The sequence below is a fragment of the Peromyscus leucopus genome, chromosome 5 (assembly GCF_004664715.2).
Source record: "Peromyscus leucopus breed LL Stock chromosome 5, UCI_PerLeu_2.1, whole genome shotgun sequence".
NCBI classification, from domain to species: Eukaryota; Metazoa; Chordata; class Mammalia; order Rodentia; family Cricetidae; genus Peromyscus; species Peromyscus leucopus.
This window is the reverse complement of record NC_051067.1, coordinates 47,591,995-47,614,378: the sequence shown is the minus strand read 5'-3', so window position 1 is coordinate 47,614,378 and position 22,384 is coordinate 47,591,995. Positions and strand designations below refer to the sequence as shown.

The 22,384-nt window shown below is 38.6% G+C and overlaps 1 protein-coding gene across 7 annotated transcripts in view; it reads right to left on the bottom strand.

The window, feature by feature from the left end:
* The window catches only part of Hecw1 (HECT, C2 and WW domain containing E3 ubiquitin protein ligase 1), a 282,149-nt gene that overhangs the window by 139,864 nt on the left and 119,901 nt on the right, over positions 1-22,384 (bottom strand). For all 7 annotated transcript variants that reach the window (XM_028859893.2, XM_028859900.2, XM_028859887.2 and 4 more), the window contains one exon: positions 7,283-7,607. In XM_028859893.2, coding sequence (XP_028715726.1) covers positions 7,283-7,607 — 325 coding nt within the window. The remainder of the gene's footprint in view (positions 1-7,282; positions 7,608-22,384) is intronic.

Here is a 22,384-nt window from a genome sequence, read left to right as displayed (position 1 = left end):
GTATTGGATAGCCAATTGTACTCTTCCCATTCTCAGCATTCTTCAGTTGCCCGTTGTCCCTTATGTAGGGTCGGACCAACCACTTTAGCATGTCTATTATTGTTGTTTTTGTTCAGCTCATGTTTAGGCAGTAATGTTGATGAGTCTTTCTGGGTATAGTTTCTGACATTCATATGACAACCAATCTCATAGCAATCCCCTTATTCTTCTGGCTCTTACAATTTTACTTCTCTTCCATAAAACCTATCCAAATACCCATGCCTAATAAAATAATGGATCTTAGAGGAGAATCTACAACAACTATTTTACTAAACTACCATAAACCCTAGCTACATTGAGAAAAGTTTAAGAAGTAGAAATGTAATTGGCTATAGAGTTTAGAGAGGTGATAACAATTAATTGAGGCCATAATCATGAAGCAATAAGATTGAATACTAGTACCTTAAAGAATAGAGAGACAACACAGGGTAGATATTATAGATGTTGGGATCTTTAAAAGGCCATAGATTAAAGGTGTAATCTCTTGTTTGGTGCTCTTGGGGAGTGGTGAAAACTAAGAAATAGAACCTGGTGGAAGGTTCTATTCCCTGGGGATATGCCCTTGAAGAAGATAGTACAATCCTAGATTCTTCCTCTGTCTCTCTTTTTCACTTTCTTGTTACAGTGAGTAGCTTTGCTCTCTCAACTGTTTTCCATCATGGTGTGTTGCCTTGCCATAGCATCCCAAATCAACAGAGCCAACTGATTACAGACTAAAATCTCTGAAACAGTAAGCCAAAAGTAAAAAGGTTGGTTGTCTAAAAAGTTTTGCTGCAGTACTAGAAAGCTGACTGGCATGGTGTGTGCACATGTTTCCTGGTTTAGGCCTTGAATCAGTTCCATGTGTCCTGGTTTGGGCCTTGAATTAGTTCCATGGATTGTGGTTTGGAACTTGAACCAGAACCATGAGAAAAAAAAATTTCTTTTATTTACAAATAATTCAGTATTTGCTGTTGTGTCATTATTAACAGAAAGAAGGGCTTTGTTTGTTTGATTTGTTGTTATTTTTGCTACCCCATTTAAAATGCAAGAACAAAGAGACAAAAATACCAGAACATGTAATGTGTGAGTAATAATACGCGGGCTGGTGATGTAACTCCATTCTATACCATTTCCTTAGCAAGTGTGAAGCTTTGGTATATTAGTTACTTTTCTCATTGCTATGATGCAATACCCAAAATAGGTACTATAAGGAAGGAAGAGATTATTTTGGTTCACAGTTACAAGGTACAGTCATCCACCGTGGTAAGAAAGTCACAGTAGCAGGAAGTTGAGGCAGCTGGTCACCATATGTTCAGGAAGTAGTGAGAATGAGTGCTTGTGCTCAATAAATTCTTGCTTTATCCTTTTTGTTCGGTCCTGAATTCTCGCCCTTAGGGAATGATGCTGTTTACATTTAAATATTCTTCCCATCTCAATCAACTTTATCTAGATAATCCTTCACAGGCAAGCCCAGATTTTGTTTTCATGTTGCTTTTAAATTCTACTGACCTGACAATCAGGATTAACCACCACACCTGGTGTTTAGTTTCCTTTCTGTTGCTGTGATAAAACACACTGACCAAGAGCAATTTGGAGAGGAAGATGTTTATTTGGCTTACACTTCTAAGTCACAATCCATCACCAAGAGAACTTAAGGCAGGAAGTCAGAGCAGGAACTCAAAGAAGGAACCTGGAGGCAGGAACCATTGAGGAATGCTGTGGCTTGCCCTCTGGCTTGCTCATAGGCTTGTGTTAAGCAAGCTGCATTATACATCCTGCAGAAGATGGTGTATACCATAGGGTGTTAGTCCCTCTCACATCAATAACCAATCAAGGCATTTCCTTACAGATATGGCCACAGGCCAATTTGACCCGGGAAATCCCTCAATTGAGACTCCTTCAGATGACTATAGGTCATATCAAGTTGACAGTTGGAGCTATCTAAGACACCTGAGTTCCATGGAAAATCTCTCTCTCTCTCTCTCTCTCTCTCTCTCAAACACACACACACACACACTCACCTATATATAAAACTTTACATATATTTATGTGTATACATGGGTATGTTTTGTGTGTATCTATCATCTATTATCTGTCTTCTCTCAAGACTGAGAAGCAGAGAGATGACTCCTGCTCTGTGAAGCACTGTGTTCACTGAAACATACTCACTAGTGCTGTGTTCTTTCAAAAGTTGTTTGATAACTCATTATAATTACTTCAGTTTTCATGGAACAGGACCAAATAAGACATGGTTTCAGCATGCATAAGCCTCAATTAGCATAATTACACAACTGTACACACATCAAGCAGGTACAAGTCACAGAAGCAGTCTCAAATGATTCAAAATAAAAAATTAGATAAAGACTATGACCTTTTACTTCATGCAGGTAGAGCAACTTGTAAGACTTGGAAGAGAATATGAATACCCAGGCTCTAGTCTATGGGTATGTTTTATTAACATAACTTTAGAGAATTTTTTGGGTTATCTCTTGACATAGAATTCCGAATGCATGAATATACTCTAATTTCATTGTTTCAAATTACTCAGCAAATTCTAGCATGGAACTGGGATATCATACTATGATAATGACTGTAATTATTAAAACTAAGTTAATAAGACAGCTAGATTTGCAAATTATCAGCATATTGTGCTTATTTTATCTGTTTGGTTGTTTTTTGTGATTTTAATTGCATACTTATTTTATGTTTAAACAGTTTTTGTAGGTTTTACTTCAGAATCAAAGGAATTGCTGTTTTTAAAAACCGATAATCCTCTAAAGTGTTTTAAGATCTTAGTTAGAGGCTCACAGATGCTTTATCAGCTAAAGGAACTTGTTAGCAAACCCAACAACCTGAAGACACACTGAGTATAAGAAGAGAACTGAAGGGAGAGTAAGGGACTCTTTCAAGTTGTTCTCTGGCATCCATGTGGGCCATGGCTCACTCATGCAGGCACACAGACTGAGACCTGGAAACACAGATACATGCATGCATGTACACACACACACACACACACACACACACACACACATACACGAATAAATAAATAAATAAATGTAATTTTAAGATGTTACATTTTTAAATATTAGGAATATGAAATGAGGATAAAAGAATCCTCATTTAAGGTGATTTCTAAATAACATAGCATTTTCAATGGCTAGAGCTATCATTTATACTAACCAAATTACATATATTAACCTCAGCAAAAGAGACATGGGCATTACTGAATCTTAACTATAGATATAGACTAATAAAACAGTTCTCTTATTTGTGAAAGTCATGTAGGCACAACTTAACACTATTTACTGGAAATAACCTATTTATAACAAAACAACTTTTATGTACTTGTGTTTGGACCAAATGATAAACTCCTGCTCATTATCTGATGTTTAAAAAATCATTCTCCAGTCCATATTCACTTGGCCAGAACCTTTTTGTATGAGGTACAACTAAAACATAATTGAAGGTTCAAGCATGGGTTGAATTAGGGTTATTCATCACATTTCATTTAGAAAATAAAGTAATTTGACAAAATAAATGAAAAAGAGATATATTAATTGTGAAGCAAAACAAAAACTAAACAAGCCAAACATATAAACAACACCCTGAAACTACCCCCACCCCAACGTACACTATCTCACTAATTACTCTCATTAATCTGGAGATGGAAATTGCAGTTTTACATTCATTTTGGAGTAACTTGAAATAAGTAACTCATAGCTTATACAAAACTACCTAGGTGAGGAAATATATTTATCTACAGGCAGAGTACTATTCTAAACAATGTCTACCTATGATTAGAACCACATGACCCTTCTCCATACTATCACCCAGAAGGAATCTATCTTATTTATTTATTATCTATTTATTGCTATTATCTATCTCATAATAGCCATTCTGTAAGTAAGAGCAACTTAATGCTACAATGCTGTAACAGCAGCAATATTAATGCTATTAAACCCATTGCTAGGTTCCTATGTCCCTGGTTAAGGGCAGCATGGGTGACTTTGTAAAAGTGTCATTGAAGAGGTCACATCACCTTCTGTGTACAGATATCTTCACATTCTTACAGAGGAAGAAAATGGTTTTGGTTGGAAAAGTCTGGAGGTCATATAATGTCAAAAATCATCATAATTTTGGTTCTACTTGGGCATTGCCCTGCTCTACTGATGTAGAACAACACATTCCTGATGCTGTTCAAAACACCAACATATCTCCATGGTCAGTGTGAACTCTAGGAGAGGCAGCTTCATGGCTGTGGGAGGGCTGCCCTGCATCTCCTCACATGGGAATGACAGGTCAGATTAGACAACCACCCCCACCCTTAAGTTTCTAGGTCTAGTTCTATGACTTGAGCTTAGACAAGGCACTACAGATCTGGAAGGTGAGTTACTAAGGTCACACAAATTATGAGCTTTTAAGATTCACAGATAATTTTAGATTGGTAAACTATATTTGAAGTATGATGCTATTTAAAGTGTTGCCAGTCAACATTAAATAACATCACAGTTGTATGTGTGTAGCTGCTATGACAATATTAAATTGTCAGATTAACTTTATAAAATGATGAGTTATGGTTCTTTTGGCTCAGTCAAAAAATGTCATGTTAACACCAGTTCTTACTCACTCAAAGTTTCAAGAAACTCAATATGGCCAATGGTCTTTTCCTTCTTCTAACACCTCTTCCTCTTCTCTGTGGGGTAATTTTCTAGCTGCCTTATTTCCTTACCACCTCATCTTCCTGTTGAGATCCCCCCCTTCCTCTATATTTGTCTCTTGCTCTGGTAGGGACCTTCTAGTGCTTTCTTCCTACATATAATCTGTGATTGACATTATATACCCACAGGGTACCCAGTACCACAATTTGATAAACTCTAGCATGGATTTATATGATTGAGCTGCAGAGGCAGGAGGCAAGAATTGAAGCACAGATCACAGAGAAATGCTGCTTACTGACTTGTTTCCATGGCTTACTCAGATTGCTTTTTTATACCACCCAGGATCACCTGCCCAGGGATAACACCACCCACAGTGGGTTGTGCCTTTCAACCTCAATCACTAAGATAATGTCCCACAGGCACACCCCTAGGACAATTTGATGAACACAGTTCCTCAGTTGAGACTCCTTCTTCCCAGGGAGCTCTAGTATGTCAAGTGGACTAAAACTAACTTGCACACTTGTCCCTGCTGTGTTTCACACTCAGTAAGTTCTCTACTAAGCCCATTATCTTTTTTTTTTTAACAGACTCATTTTCCATTTTTTCCTTAACTTGAGAAATGGCATCAATGTCCACAAACTGGGGGAAGATACTCCTGTACAAAAGCTGGTTTAAAATTATGTGCTTATGTATGTGCACATGTAACAAACAATTCCTTCGTGATAAATCACATTCCCAGTTAAAGCAGAGGTAGGTAGGGAGGAGGATTGTGGCAAAACTGAAAGTTCAGACTGACCAAAGGAGGTAATGAATGCTAGCTAATTATAGTCCTATTGGCTTTACAAAGTCTGTCCAAATGGGGTCTTTTGTCAAGACATCAAAAATAGGACTTTAAAGTGAAATATCTGCATGTTTAGTGTTGATAATCAAATATACAACAAAACACCATAGACTAAATGTGTATGCTTGATGGGTTTTTGTTAGTTTTCAATATCTGTTTTAGATAGATGTTATCTTATTTGAAAACTTAATTTTAAAATTTATTAAATTTTTCTGGTCAGAAGTCAAATTTATCTAGTAACTACTACTTGTTTAAAAACATCAAAATGTATATTGCTTCATCTTTATTATATATACACACACACACACATACACACACACAAATATATTACATTATGCAGAACCTTCAAGAGAGTAAAAATATTTTCCTAATTACTTCCTGACTAATTATACAAAACATACAAAATTATACAAAAATATACTAATTATACAAAATATTTATCAGAACTAATATTTTATCAGACTAATATTTATCAGACTAATTGTTTCCTAATTAGTTAGACAAATATTTTATCATAAAAAATGAACCAGGTTATAAATTGCTCATAATGTGCATTACTTCCTGTTACAGTCAGCAGTATTAAATCTGGTGGTGTGTGTTGGAATGCATGAAGACAAACTGTATAAATGGAAGGCAGAAAGTTTGGAGGTTCTGTTGACATTTGGAGTACCTCTAAATTATACACTGACCTGTGGATAATCATATCAATTTGTTCCACACTGGATTCTATCATATGCAATAGAGAAAATAACTATTTTTAGGTAATTTATTATATTTTCAAGTTTGTAAGGTTAATTTTTAAAACAAATGAAAATATTGAGGAAATTCACATACAAAAATCTCTTTCAGTTATGGAACTTTCATATGGTGAATAATAAGCAAGTCAACTTTCTCCATATGACTGGATATACAATTCCATCATGTGTTTTGCCTATAAAGTAGAGATGTTAAAGGAGCTGGAGAAAAGATTGTTGGAAGAAAAATGTTGAAACTACCTGTTCAGAGATATGAGTACATTGGTTGTGTGTAGGGTGTTTCCTATAACCATGAGGATTTAAGGTGCGCTTCTGCTGTTCACTTAGGTACAAAGGAGGAATGTTCTCTAGTTGCAAATAATGTTTGTTTTTAATCATGATTTTCCCTGCTTGTTCATGATTTTCTTCTATTAAAAAGAGATATAAGAGTAGCTTTATTGTATATCTGTAAAAAAAAAGCAAGCATTGGTGGTCTTCAGAGTGTTAGACTATAGTGTAACTCTGCTGATTGTGCATCTTAATTACACTGTAGGGTGAGAGAAGGAAAAATAGTACTCCAGGGAAGAGCACACCAATTGGTTGCCCAATATCAAACTACCAGTCCTGAAAACATACATATAAGAAACATTATACGTACTGAGAAAGTTGTATTCAGAAAAAAATACATCTATAGCATGTTTTATATATATATATATATATATATATATATATATCATATATACATACATGTATGCATTTAACAACAACAACAACAACAACAACAAAAGAAGCTGTGAATTTGAAAGAAAAAGATCGGTACATGGAGGCTTTGGAAGGAGGAAAAGGAAGGGGGAAATTATGTAATTATGTCATCTCAAAAACTAAAAATAACAGTGAATTATGAATAAGATTCTTTTTGAACTATCAAAACACACAATAAGACCTTCTTCCTTTTCATGGCACACTGTCAGCCTGTCCATATGAGTCAGTAACTCCAATGAGTAGAGCCATGGTGATAATGTACTCACCGATAAGGTACATGCCAATCCAGTCTCCAGCATCCACTTCTTCCTTGATGTCCCAGTGGATCACCAAATCCTGGGAATGCCCTATGGAATAGTAGGAGCTGCTGACCATGAGTGTAGAGCGGCTGTCTGAAGTGACCAGGTCAGTGTCACTGGTGGAGCGAGGAATGGTGATGCCATCATGGGCGCCATTTCTGATGTCTATGTTGTGGAACTGGTCCGGGTTATAGCTGTAGCGGAGGGGCTCTTTGCATCGGCGTCGGCTCTGGGAATTTCTAGATGGAGACGCCATGGCAGCCAGGCCCAAAAACCTGTTCTGGTACAGATTCTGTAGAAGAAAGGAGATATTGGACAGGGTTACCAAAACCCAGCAACTCGTGTCACTCCTGATGGGTATCAAAAGATGTGTTGAGGGGAATAAACTGTGAGGGAGCTGCCCTTCAAGGGGATGTAAAACATGACATGGAGCATCTTTTTCAGGGGCTTTTCTCTGCATTCACACAGGAAAAAGAACGAAGACACAAGGCACTTTCTGTTCATACCCTCCTGGAACCTCTGACTCCTCCAGCTCCCTTCGATCGAATTGACTCTAGAAGAAGTGGGCTGCATGGAGAAACTCAGTTCCCTAACAAACACCACTTCTTGAGGTCACTAACATCAATTTTATCCTTTATCAGGGTAAATTATTATTATCTTCCTTGAATATTTCAGGCATTCTTTTTTTTTAATGTTTTTTGAGACAGGGTTTCTCTGTGTAGTTTTGGTGCCTGTCCTGGATCTCACTCTGTAGACCAGGCTGGCCTCGAACTCACAGAGATCCACCTGGCTCTGCCCCACCCCCCGAGTGCTGGAATTAAGGCGTGCTCCACTGCTGCTGGCTATTTCAGTCATTCTTGAGGCATTCAATCCCTTCACACAGTCCAGAATGGTTCCTGCTGGATGAGGTAGTCATTCTTTCTCTTTCTCTCTTTTTCTTTAACCCCTTGACTCTATGGTTTGTTTCTGGGCTCTCTGAAATGTCTATTAAAGATTTCTTATTCTAATAATTTTTGAACACCACAGTTGCTGATCAGATCCAAACTCAGAGGGCTATTTTCATTGAACCATAATTGTAGAAAACACTGCAGTTGTTTTTTTTCTTTGTTAGTGTTTATAGCATTGAGTGTTTAAAATTAGCTAACCTGGAAGGTTGCCATCATATAGAACTTGAGTGGGGATTCACTTTCAAAACAAGCAAGGGTGACTCCGACTTCATCGATGAATACTAAGATTGGATTAACATGCATATTTGGGAGATTTTGGCTTTAAAAGGTCCATGTTCTGCGACCAATAGCATTCTTGTTTACACACACACACACACACACACACACACACACACACACACACACACACACACACAAAGGCCCAGAAAAAGCATTGACTCATACTATTCAGACCCCAGGGACCGTACCTTATTATACATACTGATTAAGTGAGAGCTAATGATATTTTGTACTCCAACCATAAGGACCAGACCCTACTGCTAGTCTCCCATTCAAATGATATGACTCTTCAGTTTACACACACGATTTAAGTGTGCCAATAGTATCACCTAATATTACGGAGATTGAAAACTGTATGGATTAAATGAACAGCCAAATGTGTAGTTATGGGTTAGACCAAACAATGATCACAGATAGTACAGCTATGTTATCTCAGGACCACTGGCCTGATAATCCTCCATATGACTCTATAGTGCTGCCAATTAAACTCATTCTGTATAGACCCTAAAGTCATCCTGTTCATAATCCTCCAGACTTCTATAGAGAATTAAAATTGCATTCATGGTCCTGTGTAAATACTCTGCACATCAATTTTCAGGACCAAGGCTTGTAACATGAATCTTAAAAGGTCTTATTAATACAAAACCTGGAGCCAGATATTGGGGTGAAAGCTGAGAGATCAGAGGGATAGAACAAGCCAGCCACAAGTTATTACTGCTAGGAAATCCTCAGCCCAAGAGAGAGGTACTTCCTGTATACTCACACCTTACATACCTTTCTGTGCCCTGCCATCTTCTTCTCTCGGCCCAGCTACATCACTTCCTCTTTCCACCCAGCTCTATTACTTCCTGTCTATCTGCACCGACCTCCAGATCCCTGTGATTAACTAGTGCTGGGATTAAAGGTGTGTGCCACCATGCCTGGCTCTGTTTCCAGTGTGGCCTTGAACTCACAGAGATCCAGATGAATCTCTGCCTTCCGAATGCTAGGATTAAAGGCATGTGCTATCATTGTCTGACCTCTATGTTTAATATAGTGGCTGGCTTTTTCCTCAGATCCCCAGGCAAGTTTTATTTGTTAGAGCACAAATAAAATATCACCACAGAGGCTCCTTTTATAAGGTTTGATATTGGGGAGGATATGTTTCGTTGAGGAAGCTGAGGGTTTTATGCTTTTTGTTTTTTAACCCTTTTCTTCTTTTCGTGTGTGTGTGTGTGTGTGTGTGTGTGTGTGTGTGTGTGTGTTCATGTGTGTGTATTGTATGTACATGTATGTATATGCATGTTTGCATGTATCTGGGTGCATTTGTGATCAGGTGTGTGCATATGTGTATATGCATGGATGCGGAGGCCTAGTGCTTGTGTTGGTGGTATTCTTGGATCACTCTTCCACTTTATTCATACCAGGGTCTATCAGTCAAACCCAGAGCTTGCCAATATGGCCAGTTTGCTCCAGGGATTGCCTATCTCTGCCTTTAGAGGCTGAAATCACAAGCCAGCCATGTTAGGTACATTCTGAAGATCTGAACTCTGGTCCTCTTTATTGCTTGGCAAGCACTCTAGCTGCTGCACAATCTCTTCAGACCAGAGAAAGTTGCATGTGTTTACTTTGATTGATTAATTAATTAAATATTTTTACTTGAGAGACTAGGAGTCAGTCACATCTCTGACAGACAGACAGATAAAGAAAGGGGCTGCAGATAATTTAAATGGCAAGCCTTTGTCTTCTTTACCCTCCTGACATAAGAAAAAGGCCTGGTGGGCTTCTTTCTCTTCCCAGAAGTGCCCTCATCTGGCTGACCTGCCCAGGCTGGTCACATATGTTCAAGGTCAGTCCTGAACATGGCTACCTGAAATTGTATGCCCATCAGCTCCTCATTCTTTGTTTACATGGACCAATCCAAAATTATGGGAGGAGGCCTCATCCTAAGCCACCAAAATCATCAAAAATCTGCAGCCCTCCTGGGGAAAAATGGATTTCAATTCCAAGCCCCTCCCTGCTCTTCCAGGAGTCTTTCTCTACATGTTTTGGTGTGTGTGTGTGTGTGTGTGTGTGTGTGTGTGTGTGTGTGTGTATTTATTTGTAATAAGGTTTGTTAATGTTGCTGTTTGCTATGTGAAATTTTCCTGCCTTTTCATTCTTTACCTGAACAAACAAACAAACAAACAAAAACAAAAAAAACCCCACCACAACAAAAAACCCAAAAAACAACCAACCAAACAAAAAAACCAGATCAAGAGTCCTAGATGGTAACATTTTTATATGAATGTCAATCAGGCCCTCAAAAGATTTTAAAGTGTTTCTCTTTTGTTGCAGATGTAAATTCTGCTATCATTTCATAAATTACTCGAAGAATAAGCATTTCTCTCGCAATTGTCAAATCACACAAGAAATAATTGTTTACATGGTGAGAACAAAGACATGAATGGGAACATGGATGAAATAATATCTTTGCTGGTTAATGCTGAGCTGCAATATGGCATTCACCTGGAATAAGGGAGACAACCTAAAGATGGTTCTAGAAGACTGTGCTCTCCCACCCACCCAGATTCCTCCATCATCCAATGAGGATTAGTGCAATATATGGTAATTGTGTAGAGTTATAAACTTGGAAGGCTGTAAAAGTGGTTTTGGGTACTCATTCAGTCACACTGCAGGCAGAGTGTACACCACTTTAGGGGTACACTCTAGCTCGAAATCTGCTACATTATTCCTATCTTCTTCCTTTTTCAAGAGCGTGAGTAGGTTTTCTAGTCAGTGATCCCACTCTCCAGCAAATATTCCCATGATCGTAATGTTAGTTAGCTTGTCATAGTACTCCATCCTGTGAAGCTTTTGTCTCTTTATAGCTCCTATGCCTGGCGTAATAACTAGTTTGGGGTTATTTTAGTCTTTAAATTTTTAGTTAAAATTTTATTTTAATCAAAATATCTTTTCTTGTGACAGAAATGGTTTATTATGCCATATAAAATTAAAATCCAGAAAGAGAAGAGGCAATAAGTTGTATACAAAGGAGGCTAAACATAAAACTGTATTTCATCATGTCCTAAACAGGTGTTTTTATTAAAGATTTACAATAATTGATTCATTTTAATTGTTCCTGTTTTACTGATATGTAGTTGGCAGAATCCTGTGAGTTGACTGTATATAAGGCTCCTATTTGACGTATATGTCTTTTGTGAACACACTCTTGCTGCACCTAGTTACTCTTTTAAATACCATTCACATCACCAAGTTAGCCTTTTAAACCTTGTTTTTCGATAAAGGCATTGTAGTTGTTAATTCTTGAATGCAGTATGTGAATAGCACCGGCAGCCTAATGTGGGATTCTTTTGTGATCGGGCTTTCCCTAGGCATTCACAACTGTTCCCAGAATACTATAGACTGACAGGACTGGAAGAAGCAATTCAATCGTCCTTCATTTCTAGTGTGTGGGGAACAGATGGAGATCTACCCTGTTTTGAGAAAGCCACGGATAAAGACCACATAGTGCCTGAAGCGTTATGCCACTGTTTTACAACCCTGGATTTGTGCCTAATCTCTATGGAAACATATCCTCTGACATGGAAGCTTCTGCTTTACTTTCTGAGGAAGCAAAGCCCAGTCTCTGAATGAGCAAGAATCAGGTGGAAACTAAATGAGTAAGAATCAGAACTAAACTGTTCCCAGACTTTGCTCCATTGCACCAAATAATTCATTTTTGTTGATAAGCAAAATCAAACACTGACAAGAAGACTATAAGGATATCTTAGTTTTCCAACCACTAGTTAGATAGGTGGTAGGTGCCAGTTTGGTACTAAGTTAAACACAGATTTTTTTATTTTTATTTTATTTTATTTTTGCCGAGTCTGACAAACAGATCTGATGAAAACAATCTAGACATATATTTAGGTTATTTAGATTTTTTGTTTACTATTATTTACCACATTATACGTAGTATATTATATCAGTCAAAACAAAACTTTCTGAAAAGAGAGGGGGTACTAAAGCAGAAATACATCATATAGAGAGAACATATTGTGTGCCAGTATTTTTAACAAAAGCCTCCACTTTTGTTGGTTTCTGAGAATCACTAGCAGATTCTCAGTTTTTGGAATATTAGGCTGTGAGTTAATGCCATCTCAAGTGAAAAAAAAATAGCAGAACGAAATATAGAGAAAAGTCATGATCTTTAAAATGTCTTTAAAAAATTTGAAATCATAAGAGGAAAAGAAATAATGGAGGAAACATCATTGAAGTTTACAAGATGAAATTATTCAGCTGTGATAAAGAGAAAGATAGGATTTTTATTTCTAAAGCAGATGCTATTTTACTCAAGGCTCCTGGAACATTTTCACGCTATGCCCAGTTTTGGTCATGTCTCCGGGGGTGTGGGATGGTAATGAAAACTTAAAAGAACAACAAACTTCTTTATTTCTACCAAGGAATTCAGAAAATTCAAACAAGAGAAATGTACAGAATGTCTGTGTAAGATGGAAGAAGAATCAGAATAAGCAAAATAAACAAAAATAAATAAATAATAAAAAAAATGAAAAGCTTCTCTTCCAAAGGGAGAGAAAGCCGAAGTCTTCAGAACTAACAAAGGTTGTAACAGGGTGCTTGGAGGTGCAGCGAAGATGAGCACCCAGAAAAGCCGAGCTTTAGCTGCATGGCTCCCTGTTGGGGGAGAGAAAGCAAATGTCTCCTACAAAAGGTAACCCAGATGGCTGAAAAGAGACTGGCAGCCCCACCCTCAACACATACTGGAACCTTACCAGGCTCAAAAGCAGTTGTAGCTTTTGATAGGACAGTGTTAAATTTTGTCCTGTCAAGTGCAAGGGACAAGTGTCATCCTAAAGGAAAACCTATTTTTGAAACGGAGTTATACTGGGGACCTGAGAACACCTGAGAAGCCTGAGTTTGTTCTTCCACATCCCCAAGGCAAGAGGCAGCAGCCCTGGCAGGGTTTCCGCACAGCGGGCAAGGGACGGGTAAAGACAATCGAAGCACAAGCTGCAGGTGGTTTGGCTCAAGTGTGGCCTGTGGGGTGCAATGGAAAGAGAGCCTACCCTCGCTGGCCAAGGGTGGCACTCAAGTGAGCACTGTCTGTTAACAGCACTTGAGTCTGCTAACACTGAGCCTGAGGTCACCGGGTTCATCACCTCAGGAGTGGCCTACCTGCTGCTCACTGCTGAGGGCTCAGCGAGGTGCTTTGTCATCCACAGCTGCAGCCCTCCAGCAGGATGATTTATATCCTTCACGCCTTGAGAGTAGAAGACAGCCCTCTATCCACACAGTTCTCTGTGCTGTGCTTGTATCCTGAAACCTTTTTAAAAATTCATTTTTACTCTAAATTGTGTGTGTGTGTGTGTGTGTGTGTGTGTGTGTGTGTGTGTGTGTGTGTTCAAATGCCTGAGAAGGCCAGAAGAGAGTTGTGAGTTACAGATAGCTGTGAGCTGAACTCAGGTCCTCTGCAAAAACTCAGTGTGTGCTTTTAGTCACTGAGCTCTCCCTCCAGCCCATCTTTCCTACACTCTTGGCGTACTCGGGAGATGCCCCAGCTAGAGCAGTAATCTTCTCAGACGGTTGACGCTGAGGCTCTTAGGAGAATGAAGAACCTGCTTAGCTCACAGAATTCAAAGCTAACTGTGGCCAGCAGAGACCTCTGCTTTACTCACAACTGCAGGTAACAAAAAGAAACTTTTCCAATACAGGCTGACGCGTAGCAGGGCAGTGACGCTTCCAACACACTGGACATGGAGCCCACATGTTCAGTGATCCAGAAAGACACTGCTCCACCATTTTATCTTTTTTCACTGGCTGGGTTCCTTTTTATTTTATTTTTATTATAGCTTTTCCAGTAGTTTCTGCTCTATGGTATTTACAGATGTTTTCCTTGTTCCCCTTTCTTGATGCAATTTTGTTTATTCACTCTTTCCATCATTGAGAAAATGTGCTCTCCCTCCTTTCTCTCTCTCCTTCATAATTCTCAGTTCTTTCTCTTTCCTTCTATAAAATTCTTTTCCGCCCTCTTCTTCTTTTAATCCTTGTTTTCCCTTCCTGTGCCTCCCACTCACTGTTTTCACACTCACTATAATTTTTAAAAATTTATTTTTATTTATTTATGTGTATGTCTGTGTAAATGTATGCTGCCTATGTGTGGTTGCCCACAGAGGACAGAAGAGAGTGTTAGATCTCCTGGAGCTAGAGTTACAGGTGGTTGTGAGCTGCCCTGCCTGGGTGTGAGTAACCAAACTTGGATCTCCTGGAAGAGTAGTGAGTGCTCTTAACCACCGAGTCTTTCCTCCAGTCCCTACTCTAAAGAATTTTAACATTGTAGTATATTCTATATAATTCTTCCATTTTCTGGCTTATCATAATTGGTGATGATATAATTGATTTTAAGTTTATTTGTATGCCTTGTATGGTTTGGTCTTATTGCTGTTATAAGTGTGTTTTCTCCACACTGGGCATTGAGCTCTCAAGAAGTAGCTGTTCTCTAACAAGATCCCTAAATCAAACCAGAAGAGATATTCAAAGCAACAGATACAGAAATTGTATCATAAAACTACAAGAATTATAAAAAACTAGACAACTTAACTATTTCAAAAGATGATAGCTCTTCAGAAAATTTTAAAGACATTGAAATATATAAAATGTCAGCTAAAGATTTCAAAAGTTCACTAATAAAATGATTCTAAAGAGGATATGAAGAAACAAAGGACTTCAATCCAGGTCCAGGAGAAGAAAGTGAGCAATCAACATGAGGGGGAAAAAGAAGTCATCACAATATGTAAGGAAATCAGAAATATTTATGAAAATCAAAATACAGATGAAAAATTCAGCAAAGAAATTGATAATTAAAATAAGAACAAATAAACATTACAGATGAATATGGGCTATGGAGGAGATAGTTTAAAAATACTACATTTAAACATCAATAAGGAAAAAAATAATAAATTAACATGACCATAACATCCATAAATCCTGGGGTATGGCCAAAAGACCAAGTTTAGGAATGTATGGGCTTGAAGAAGGAGCTGAGGTAAGTAATGGCACAAATAATCTATTTAATGACATATATAACCCCAAATTACCTAAATCTGAAAAGAAATGAAAATACAAATGCAGGAGCTAGTTAGATCACTGACGTGACCAGAAAAACCTCTCCATGGCATATTATAGTCAAAATATCAAAAATAGAAGCAAATAAAAGCATCAAATACTATAACAGAGTGAAAAGGAAATGTATCAGAATAACTTCTGAAACCCTGAAAGCCTGTGAAGTGTGGAATATGTTTCAAGCCTTGAAACTAAATAATTTTCATCCAAGATTGGTATCTCAGGCAAATCTATCCTGTAAAATGAGGCAAAGATACCCACTCTCGTGTCTCTTGTTAGACACAAATTGAAAACTGGCTACTGACATACATCAAAAAGATTACCCACCATGACCGAGTTGGCTTTGTCTGGGAGATGCTGGAATGGTTCAACAAACACAAGTCAATAAATGTAATAAAACACATAAATGGACTTAAAGACAAAGATCACATACTCACTAAATAGATGAAGAAAATTCCTTTGACAAAATATAGCACAATTTCATGATAAAAGCCCCAGAAAGAATGGGACAGAAGGAACATATCTCAACATAATAAAAGCTATACATCAGAAGTCCACAACCAACATCATCCTAATGGAGAAACATTTAAAGCAATTTCATTAAAATCAGAAATGAAAGAGTGTTCCCTACTACCCCCACTCCTTTTTAATACTGTGCTTAAATCACTAGCTGGAGCAATTTGGCAAGAGAAGGAAATTAAAGGGATACAAACAGGGAAATAATAAATAAAACTTTTCCTAGTTGCAGGTGACATGATATACATAAGAGACCCTTAAATTTTCTAGAAACAAATTTTGTAGAAAGAATCAACATTTTCTACAATGCAGCAGGATACAGAATCACCTTGCAAAAATCAAAACTCTATCTGTACACCACCAGCGAATATATAGACACAGGGATCATGAATACACACCTCCATTCAGAGAAACTAAAATATCTAAGAATAAATATAATCAAGGAGGGGGTGGAGAGATGGCTCAGAGGTTAAGAGCACTGGCTGTTCTTCCAGAGGTCCTGAGTTCAATTCCCAGCACCCACATGGTGGCTCACAACCATCTGTAATGAGATCTGGCACCCTCTTCTGGCCTGCAGGGATACATGCAAATAGAACACTGTATACATAATAAATAAATAAATCTTTAAAAAAAATCTAATCAAGGAGGTCAAAGACCTCTATAATGAAAACTTTAAATCTCCGAAGAAAGAGAATGAGAAAGACACTAGAAAATGGAGAGACATCCATCCCATATTCATGGATTGGTAGAATTAATACTGAAAAATGACATTCTATCAAAAGACATTTACAAACTTAATACAATCCCAATCAAAATCCCCATCTTATTCTTCACATAAATAGAAAAACAAAAGTATCCTAGAATTTACATGGAACTATAAAAGATTCCAGATAGCCAAAAATGCCTGGAGAAAAAGAATAATGCTGGAGGGATTACCATCCCAGACCTCAAGATGTATTATAGAGCCATAGTAGTAAAAATAATATGGTACTGGCGCAGAAGCAGATATGTAGACCAATGGGCCATAATCAAAGTTTCAAACATGAGTATATGTAATTTCAGCCATTCAACATTCAACAAAGGTGCCAAATAATATAATGGAAAAAAGAAATAGCATCTTCAACATGTGATGTAGGAAAAACTAGATGTCTACATGTAGAAGAATGAAATTAGCAGGAGCTTACTCAAAACCCTCTTATATCAAAGAATAAAATAACTTTTTTGAAAATAAAAGAAATATGCAGGAATTTGGGAAGTAAGTCTACAAACTGAAAACACAGAAGATTCTAAGGCCAACAGCACAGACAAGATCTTCAACAGGATCTAGAAGAAAACTGCCTACAATTAAGGAGTCATACCCACACAAGTACAAGAAGCACACAGAATGCCAAATAGTTATAATGAGAAAAGAAACTTCTACAATACATTATAAATACACAGAACAAAGAGAGGTATTGAAAGTAGTAAGCAAAAAACCACAGGTCACATTTAAAGGAAAGCCCAGAGGCAGGCAGATCTCTATGAGTTCAAGGCCAGCCTGGTCTATAGAGTGAGTTCCAGGACAGCCAAAGCTACACAGAGAAACCCTGTCTCAAAAAACAAAACAAACAAATGGATTAGGAGGTATGGCCTTGTTAGTGGAAGTATGTCACTGGGGGGTGGGTTTTGAGGCTTCAAATGCCCAAGCCAGGCCCAGTGGCTCTCTCTTCCTGCTGCTGCAGATCTGGATGTAGAATGCTCAGCTACTTCTCCAGTACCATGTCTGTCTACATGCCATGCTTCCCACCATGATGAAAATGGACTAAACCTCTAAAACTATAAGCAAACCCAAATTAAATGCTTTCTTTTACAAGAGTTGCTGTGGTCATGGTATTTCTATTCACATCAATAGAACACTGATGAAGATACTATAAACATAGCAGAATATCATTAGGAGTAATTTTATCACTACATTTGTTGTCATCACTGTTCTATTTAAGAGATTTTCTATTCATTTTACATACCAACTACAGATTCCCCTGTCCTCCCTCTTCCCACTCTGCATCTCCCCCCCCCAACCTACTCCCCATTCTCACCTCCTCCAAGGTAAGGTCTCCCATTGTGAGTCAGCAGAGCCTGGTACATTCAGTTGAGGCAGGTCAAAGCCCCTCCTCCCTGTGCAAAGTGTTTCACCATAGGCACTAGGCTCCAAAAAGCCAGCTCATGCACTAGGGACAGGTCCCAATCCCACTGCCTGGGGGTCCCCTAAGCAGTTCAAGCTAAATAACTGTCTCACTTATCCAGAGTGCATAGTCCAGTACCCGGCTGTGAATCTCTGCATCTGCTTCCATCAGTCACTGGGTGAGGATTCTATAATGACAGGGCATTCAGCCATCTGATCACCAGAGTAGGTCAGCTCAGGCACCCTCTCGACTATTGACAGTAGTTTATGGTAGAGTTATCTTTGTGGATTCCTGGGAACCTCCCTAGCACTCTGCTTCTTCCTATTCCCATTGTGTCTTCACTTATCATGGTGTCTCTTTCCTTGCTTTCCCACTCTGTTCCTGTTCCAGCTTGAACCTCCTGCTCCCCCATCCCTTGCCCTCCATTACCCACCTTCACTCCAGTTTGCTCATGTAGATCTCATCCATTTCTCCATCACTGGGCAATCCATGCGTCCTTCCTAGAGTCCTCCTTACTAACTAACCTCCCTGAAGCTGTGGGTTGTAGTCTGGTTATCCTTTGCTTTATATCTAGTATCCACTTATGAGTGAGTACATACCATGTTTGTCCTTCTGAGTCTGGGTTACCTCACTCAGGATGATATTTTCTAGTTCCATCAATTTGCCTGCAAACCTCATGATGTCATTGTTTTTCTCTGCTGAGTAGTGCTCCATTGTGTATAAATACCACATTTTCTTTATCCATTCTTCAGTTGAGGGGCATCTAGGTTGTTTTCAGGATCTGGCTATTACTAATAATGCTGCTATGAACATAGTTGAGCATGTGCCCTTGTTGTATGATTGAGCATTCCTTGAGTATATGCCCAAGAGAGGTATAGCTGGGTCTTGAGGAAGATTGATTCCTAATTTTCTGAGAAACTGCCATACTGATTTCCAAAGTGGTTGTACAAGTTTGCATTCCCACCAACAGTGTAGGAGTGTTCCCCTTGCTCCACATCCTCTCCAACAGAGAAGATAAGGCATCAGGAGCAGACAGCACCTGCTCACATTGCAGCTCTAATTAGGAAGCAGAGAATAATGAATGCATATATCAGCTCAGCTCCCTTTCTCTACTTACACAGGGTAGAATCCCAACCAAGGAATAGTCTCCCTACCTCTATTAATCTAATGAGGATAATCCCCTATAGGGGTCCATTTCACCGTTATTTTAGAATCTGTCATGTTAACAACTCTGACCATTGCTGCTAACCCGAGATATTTCAACTGCCTGTCAAATGCCAAGAAAGCACAAGTCAGAGTTAGTTAGGCAAGTGCAAGACAGAGGAAAAGGATGTTCACAACAAGAAATAGTTTCAGAAGCTCTAATGTACACCCTGGAGAACCCTTTCAAGAGATGCCAGGAATGGTTCATTTCTAAATGGATTCACTGCTTTGCTTTTTTCCCAGCAGGTTACACATGGACGTGGTTCTTAATCTATAATGGTGCAAAGGAGCCAAAATGACATTGAAACAAACAGAAATGTTGCATAAACTGTCTCTCTGAAAATTTGGTAACTGAGGCTGTTGAGACATGACGACAGTAGACAGATTAACAGGGAAAAAGAGGCAAATAAACTTTATATGTTCAAAAGCCATGAAAGCTCAAAGAAACACCAGATGTTTTGACTTGAATATACCCTACTCATAAAGGAGAGTTTATGAGCTGATGACTAGACTTCTCTAGACTTCACTGATTCACTAAACTAAGACTGGACCACCGTTAAGAATGGATATATAGCTGCAGAGATGAGACCAAAGTGGGCATTGAGTAGTTAAGGTACCAGCAAGGAATATGGTCTGCTCTTTCTTGGCATTACATAATGCTTCTTCAAGTCTGGAAAGAGATAATTTTAAAGTCATTTGCCCTGGGAACTTTGTAAGGCTCTCAAAGGCTGAGTAAATTCACTTTTCTTTGCCAAAAACCAGAGTGCTATTTAAGAAGCATCCTCACTCTCCCACTATCCTTCTTCCCTAGGCCCTATGGGAACAAATGGTTGCAGGACTATTGTCATTGTCTTGAAAGTTTTTCCTGTTGTGGTCAATTGTGTTGATGCATATGTGGCCCTTAAAGAGAGTTAATGGACACACTGAAGGTAGTAGAGCATCTGAGTTCCTGGGGGATACACCACCACATTGCCTTTAGGAAGGAATCAGCACATAGTGAAATAAGTGGCATTGAGAGGCTTCCATTAAGTGTACAGTAGACATCCCCCATAGGCTTAAAGGTTAGATAATGCAGTAAAATAAAGCTGTTTCTAATTTAAGAAAGAAAAATTGCATCGTACTCAGAGATTCTCTTTATGTCTGCAAAGTGCTTTAAGGTACCCAGTGCCAAAGACTGAGGACTAAAATTAAGTGCAGAAAGGAGCAATGGGGCACCATTTGATATAAACATCATGATTTTGTCTTGCATTATATAGGAGCTTAGCTAAACACAAAGCTGTCATAACCCTTCTGGAAAAATTTTGCTTCACATACCTAACACCAGAAAAGTACCCAGAATGCCTTGTGGTAAGTGTTACATAGGAGACTGTCACAAGAGCTACCCATCTATCTCTGTTTCCGCTTCTTCTATTCATACCTTTCACTTGGTGATATCTGTCCCTAGGTTCCCTCTCAGGGTCACACTTTGGTGTATTTCTCAGTGGGAATTTTAGGTCTATACCATAAGATATAACTGGCTTCCGGGCGGTGGTGGCGCACGCCTTTAATCCCAGCACTCGGGAGGCAGACCCAGGCGGATCTCTGTGAGTTCAAGGCCAGCCTGGGCTACCAAGTGAGCTCCAGGAAAGGCGCAAAGCTACGCAGTGAAACCCTGTCTCGAAAAACAAAAAACAAAAAAAAACCCAAACAAACAAACAAACAAAAGATATAACTGGCTTCTTTTCTACCCCCATGAGGTAAGCCTGGCTACTAAGTGAATTTCATTTCTTCTATCTTCACTTTGGCCTCTTTCTTGGAGGCTAGTTCCCTGAGACCTCCACGGAGAAGAGAGCACTTGCTTTGGGTCTGGACATGGATATGCATCAATGCTGGTTGTATGTCTTCCAGTGTGAACTGAGCCTCTTGGATCCTGAATTTTGCCAGGGGAACAACCATTCTGGATATTGTGATAGGGTGCAGGATGTGCCAGTCAAAGGTATGACTATAGGAAACCATAATATCATGATAAAATATACCTCTTTGTAGAGATTATGGTGAAATATTTAAATGAGAACAAGTTTAAATGTCTAGCAGCAGATTCCGGGGGGATCACTGAAACGTTACCTATTGGTGAGATAAATTTACATCTTTGAGAGAAATCTCTACTTGTCAGGATGTTTACCCTCTGTACAGGGTCTTTTCCAGGGTTTTCTTTGTTTCATATACTATCTTTTTAGAGCCTGCAACCTAAGCAAATTCCTGATATCTACTCTAGAGACTTGTTTGTTTTTCTGGGCATCTCTCGTGTATGTAAATGATGTGCATGCGATGCAATATTTGTTGTTTCATTCTCATACTAAATTGTCTTCCGTTGCAAGGAGTTGTGAAGAACTCGTGAAGTATGAAAGAGGGATTTTTTTCTTTCTTACCTTCTAAACTATTAAGAAGGTGAGGACTCGCATATCCATATTAAGAACTATTGTTGCTGTTGTCCTTATTCAGATCATGTTTAGGCAATCATGCTGGTGAGACTTTATGGGTGGAGCTTCTGACATTCCTAGGAGCCATAATCTCACAGCAAACTCTCTGTGCTCCTCTGGCTCTTACAATCTTTCCATCTCCTCTTCTACAATGAGCAATGAGCCTTAGATACAGGAATTGTTTTATAGATATGTAAGTTGGAATTGATCTCCACAACTCTGCATTTTGATTGGCTGTAATACAGATAACTAAGGAATGTTGAGAGCAGGAAAAATAGTCTTCCCCAGGAAAGAGTACATCAATTCGTTATCCAGTACCAAACTGGCAGCCCTGAAAGCATACATACAAGTAACAGTATACAGTCTAAGAAGGTCATATTTATGTATGTATATATATATGAA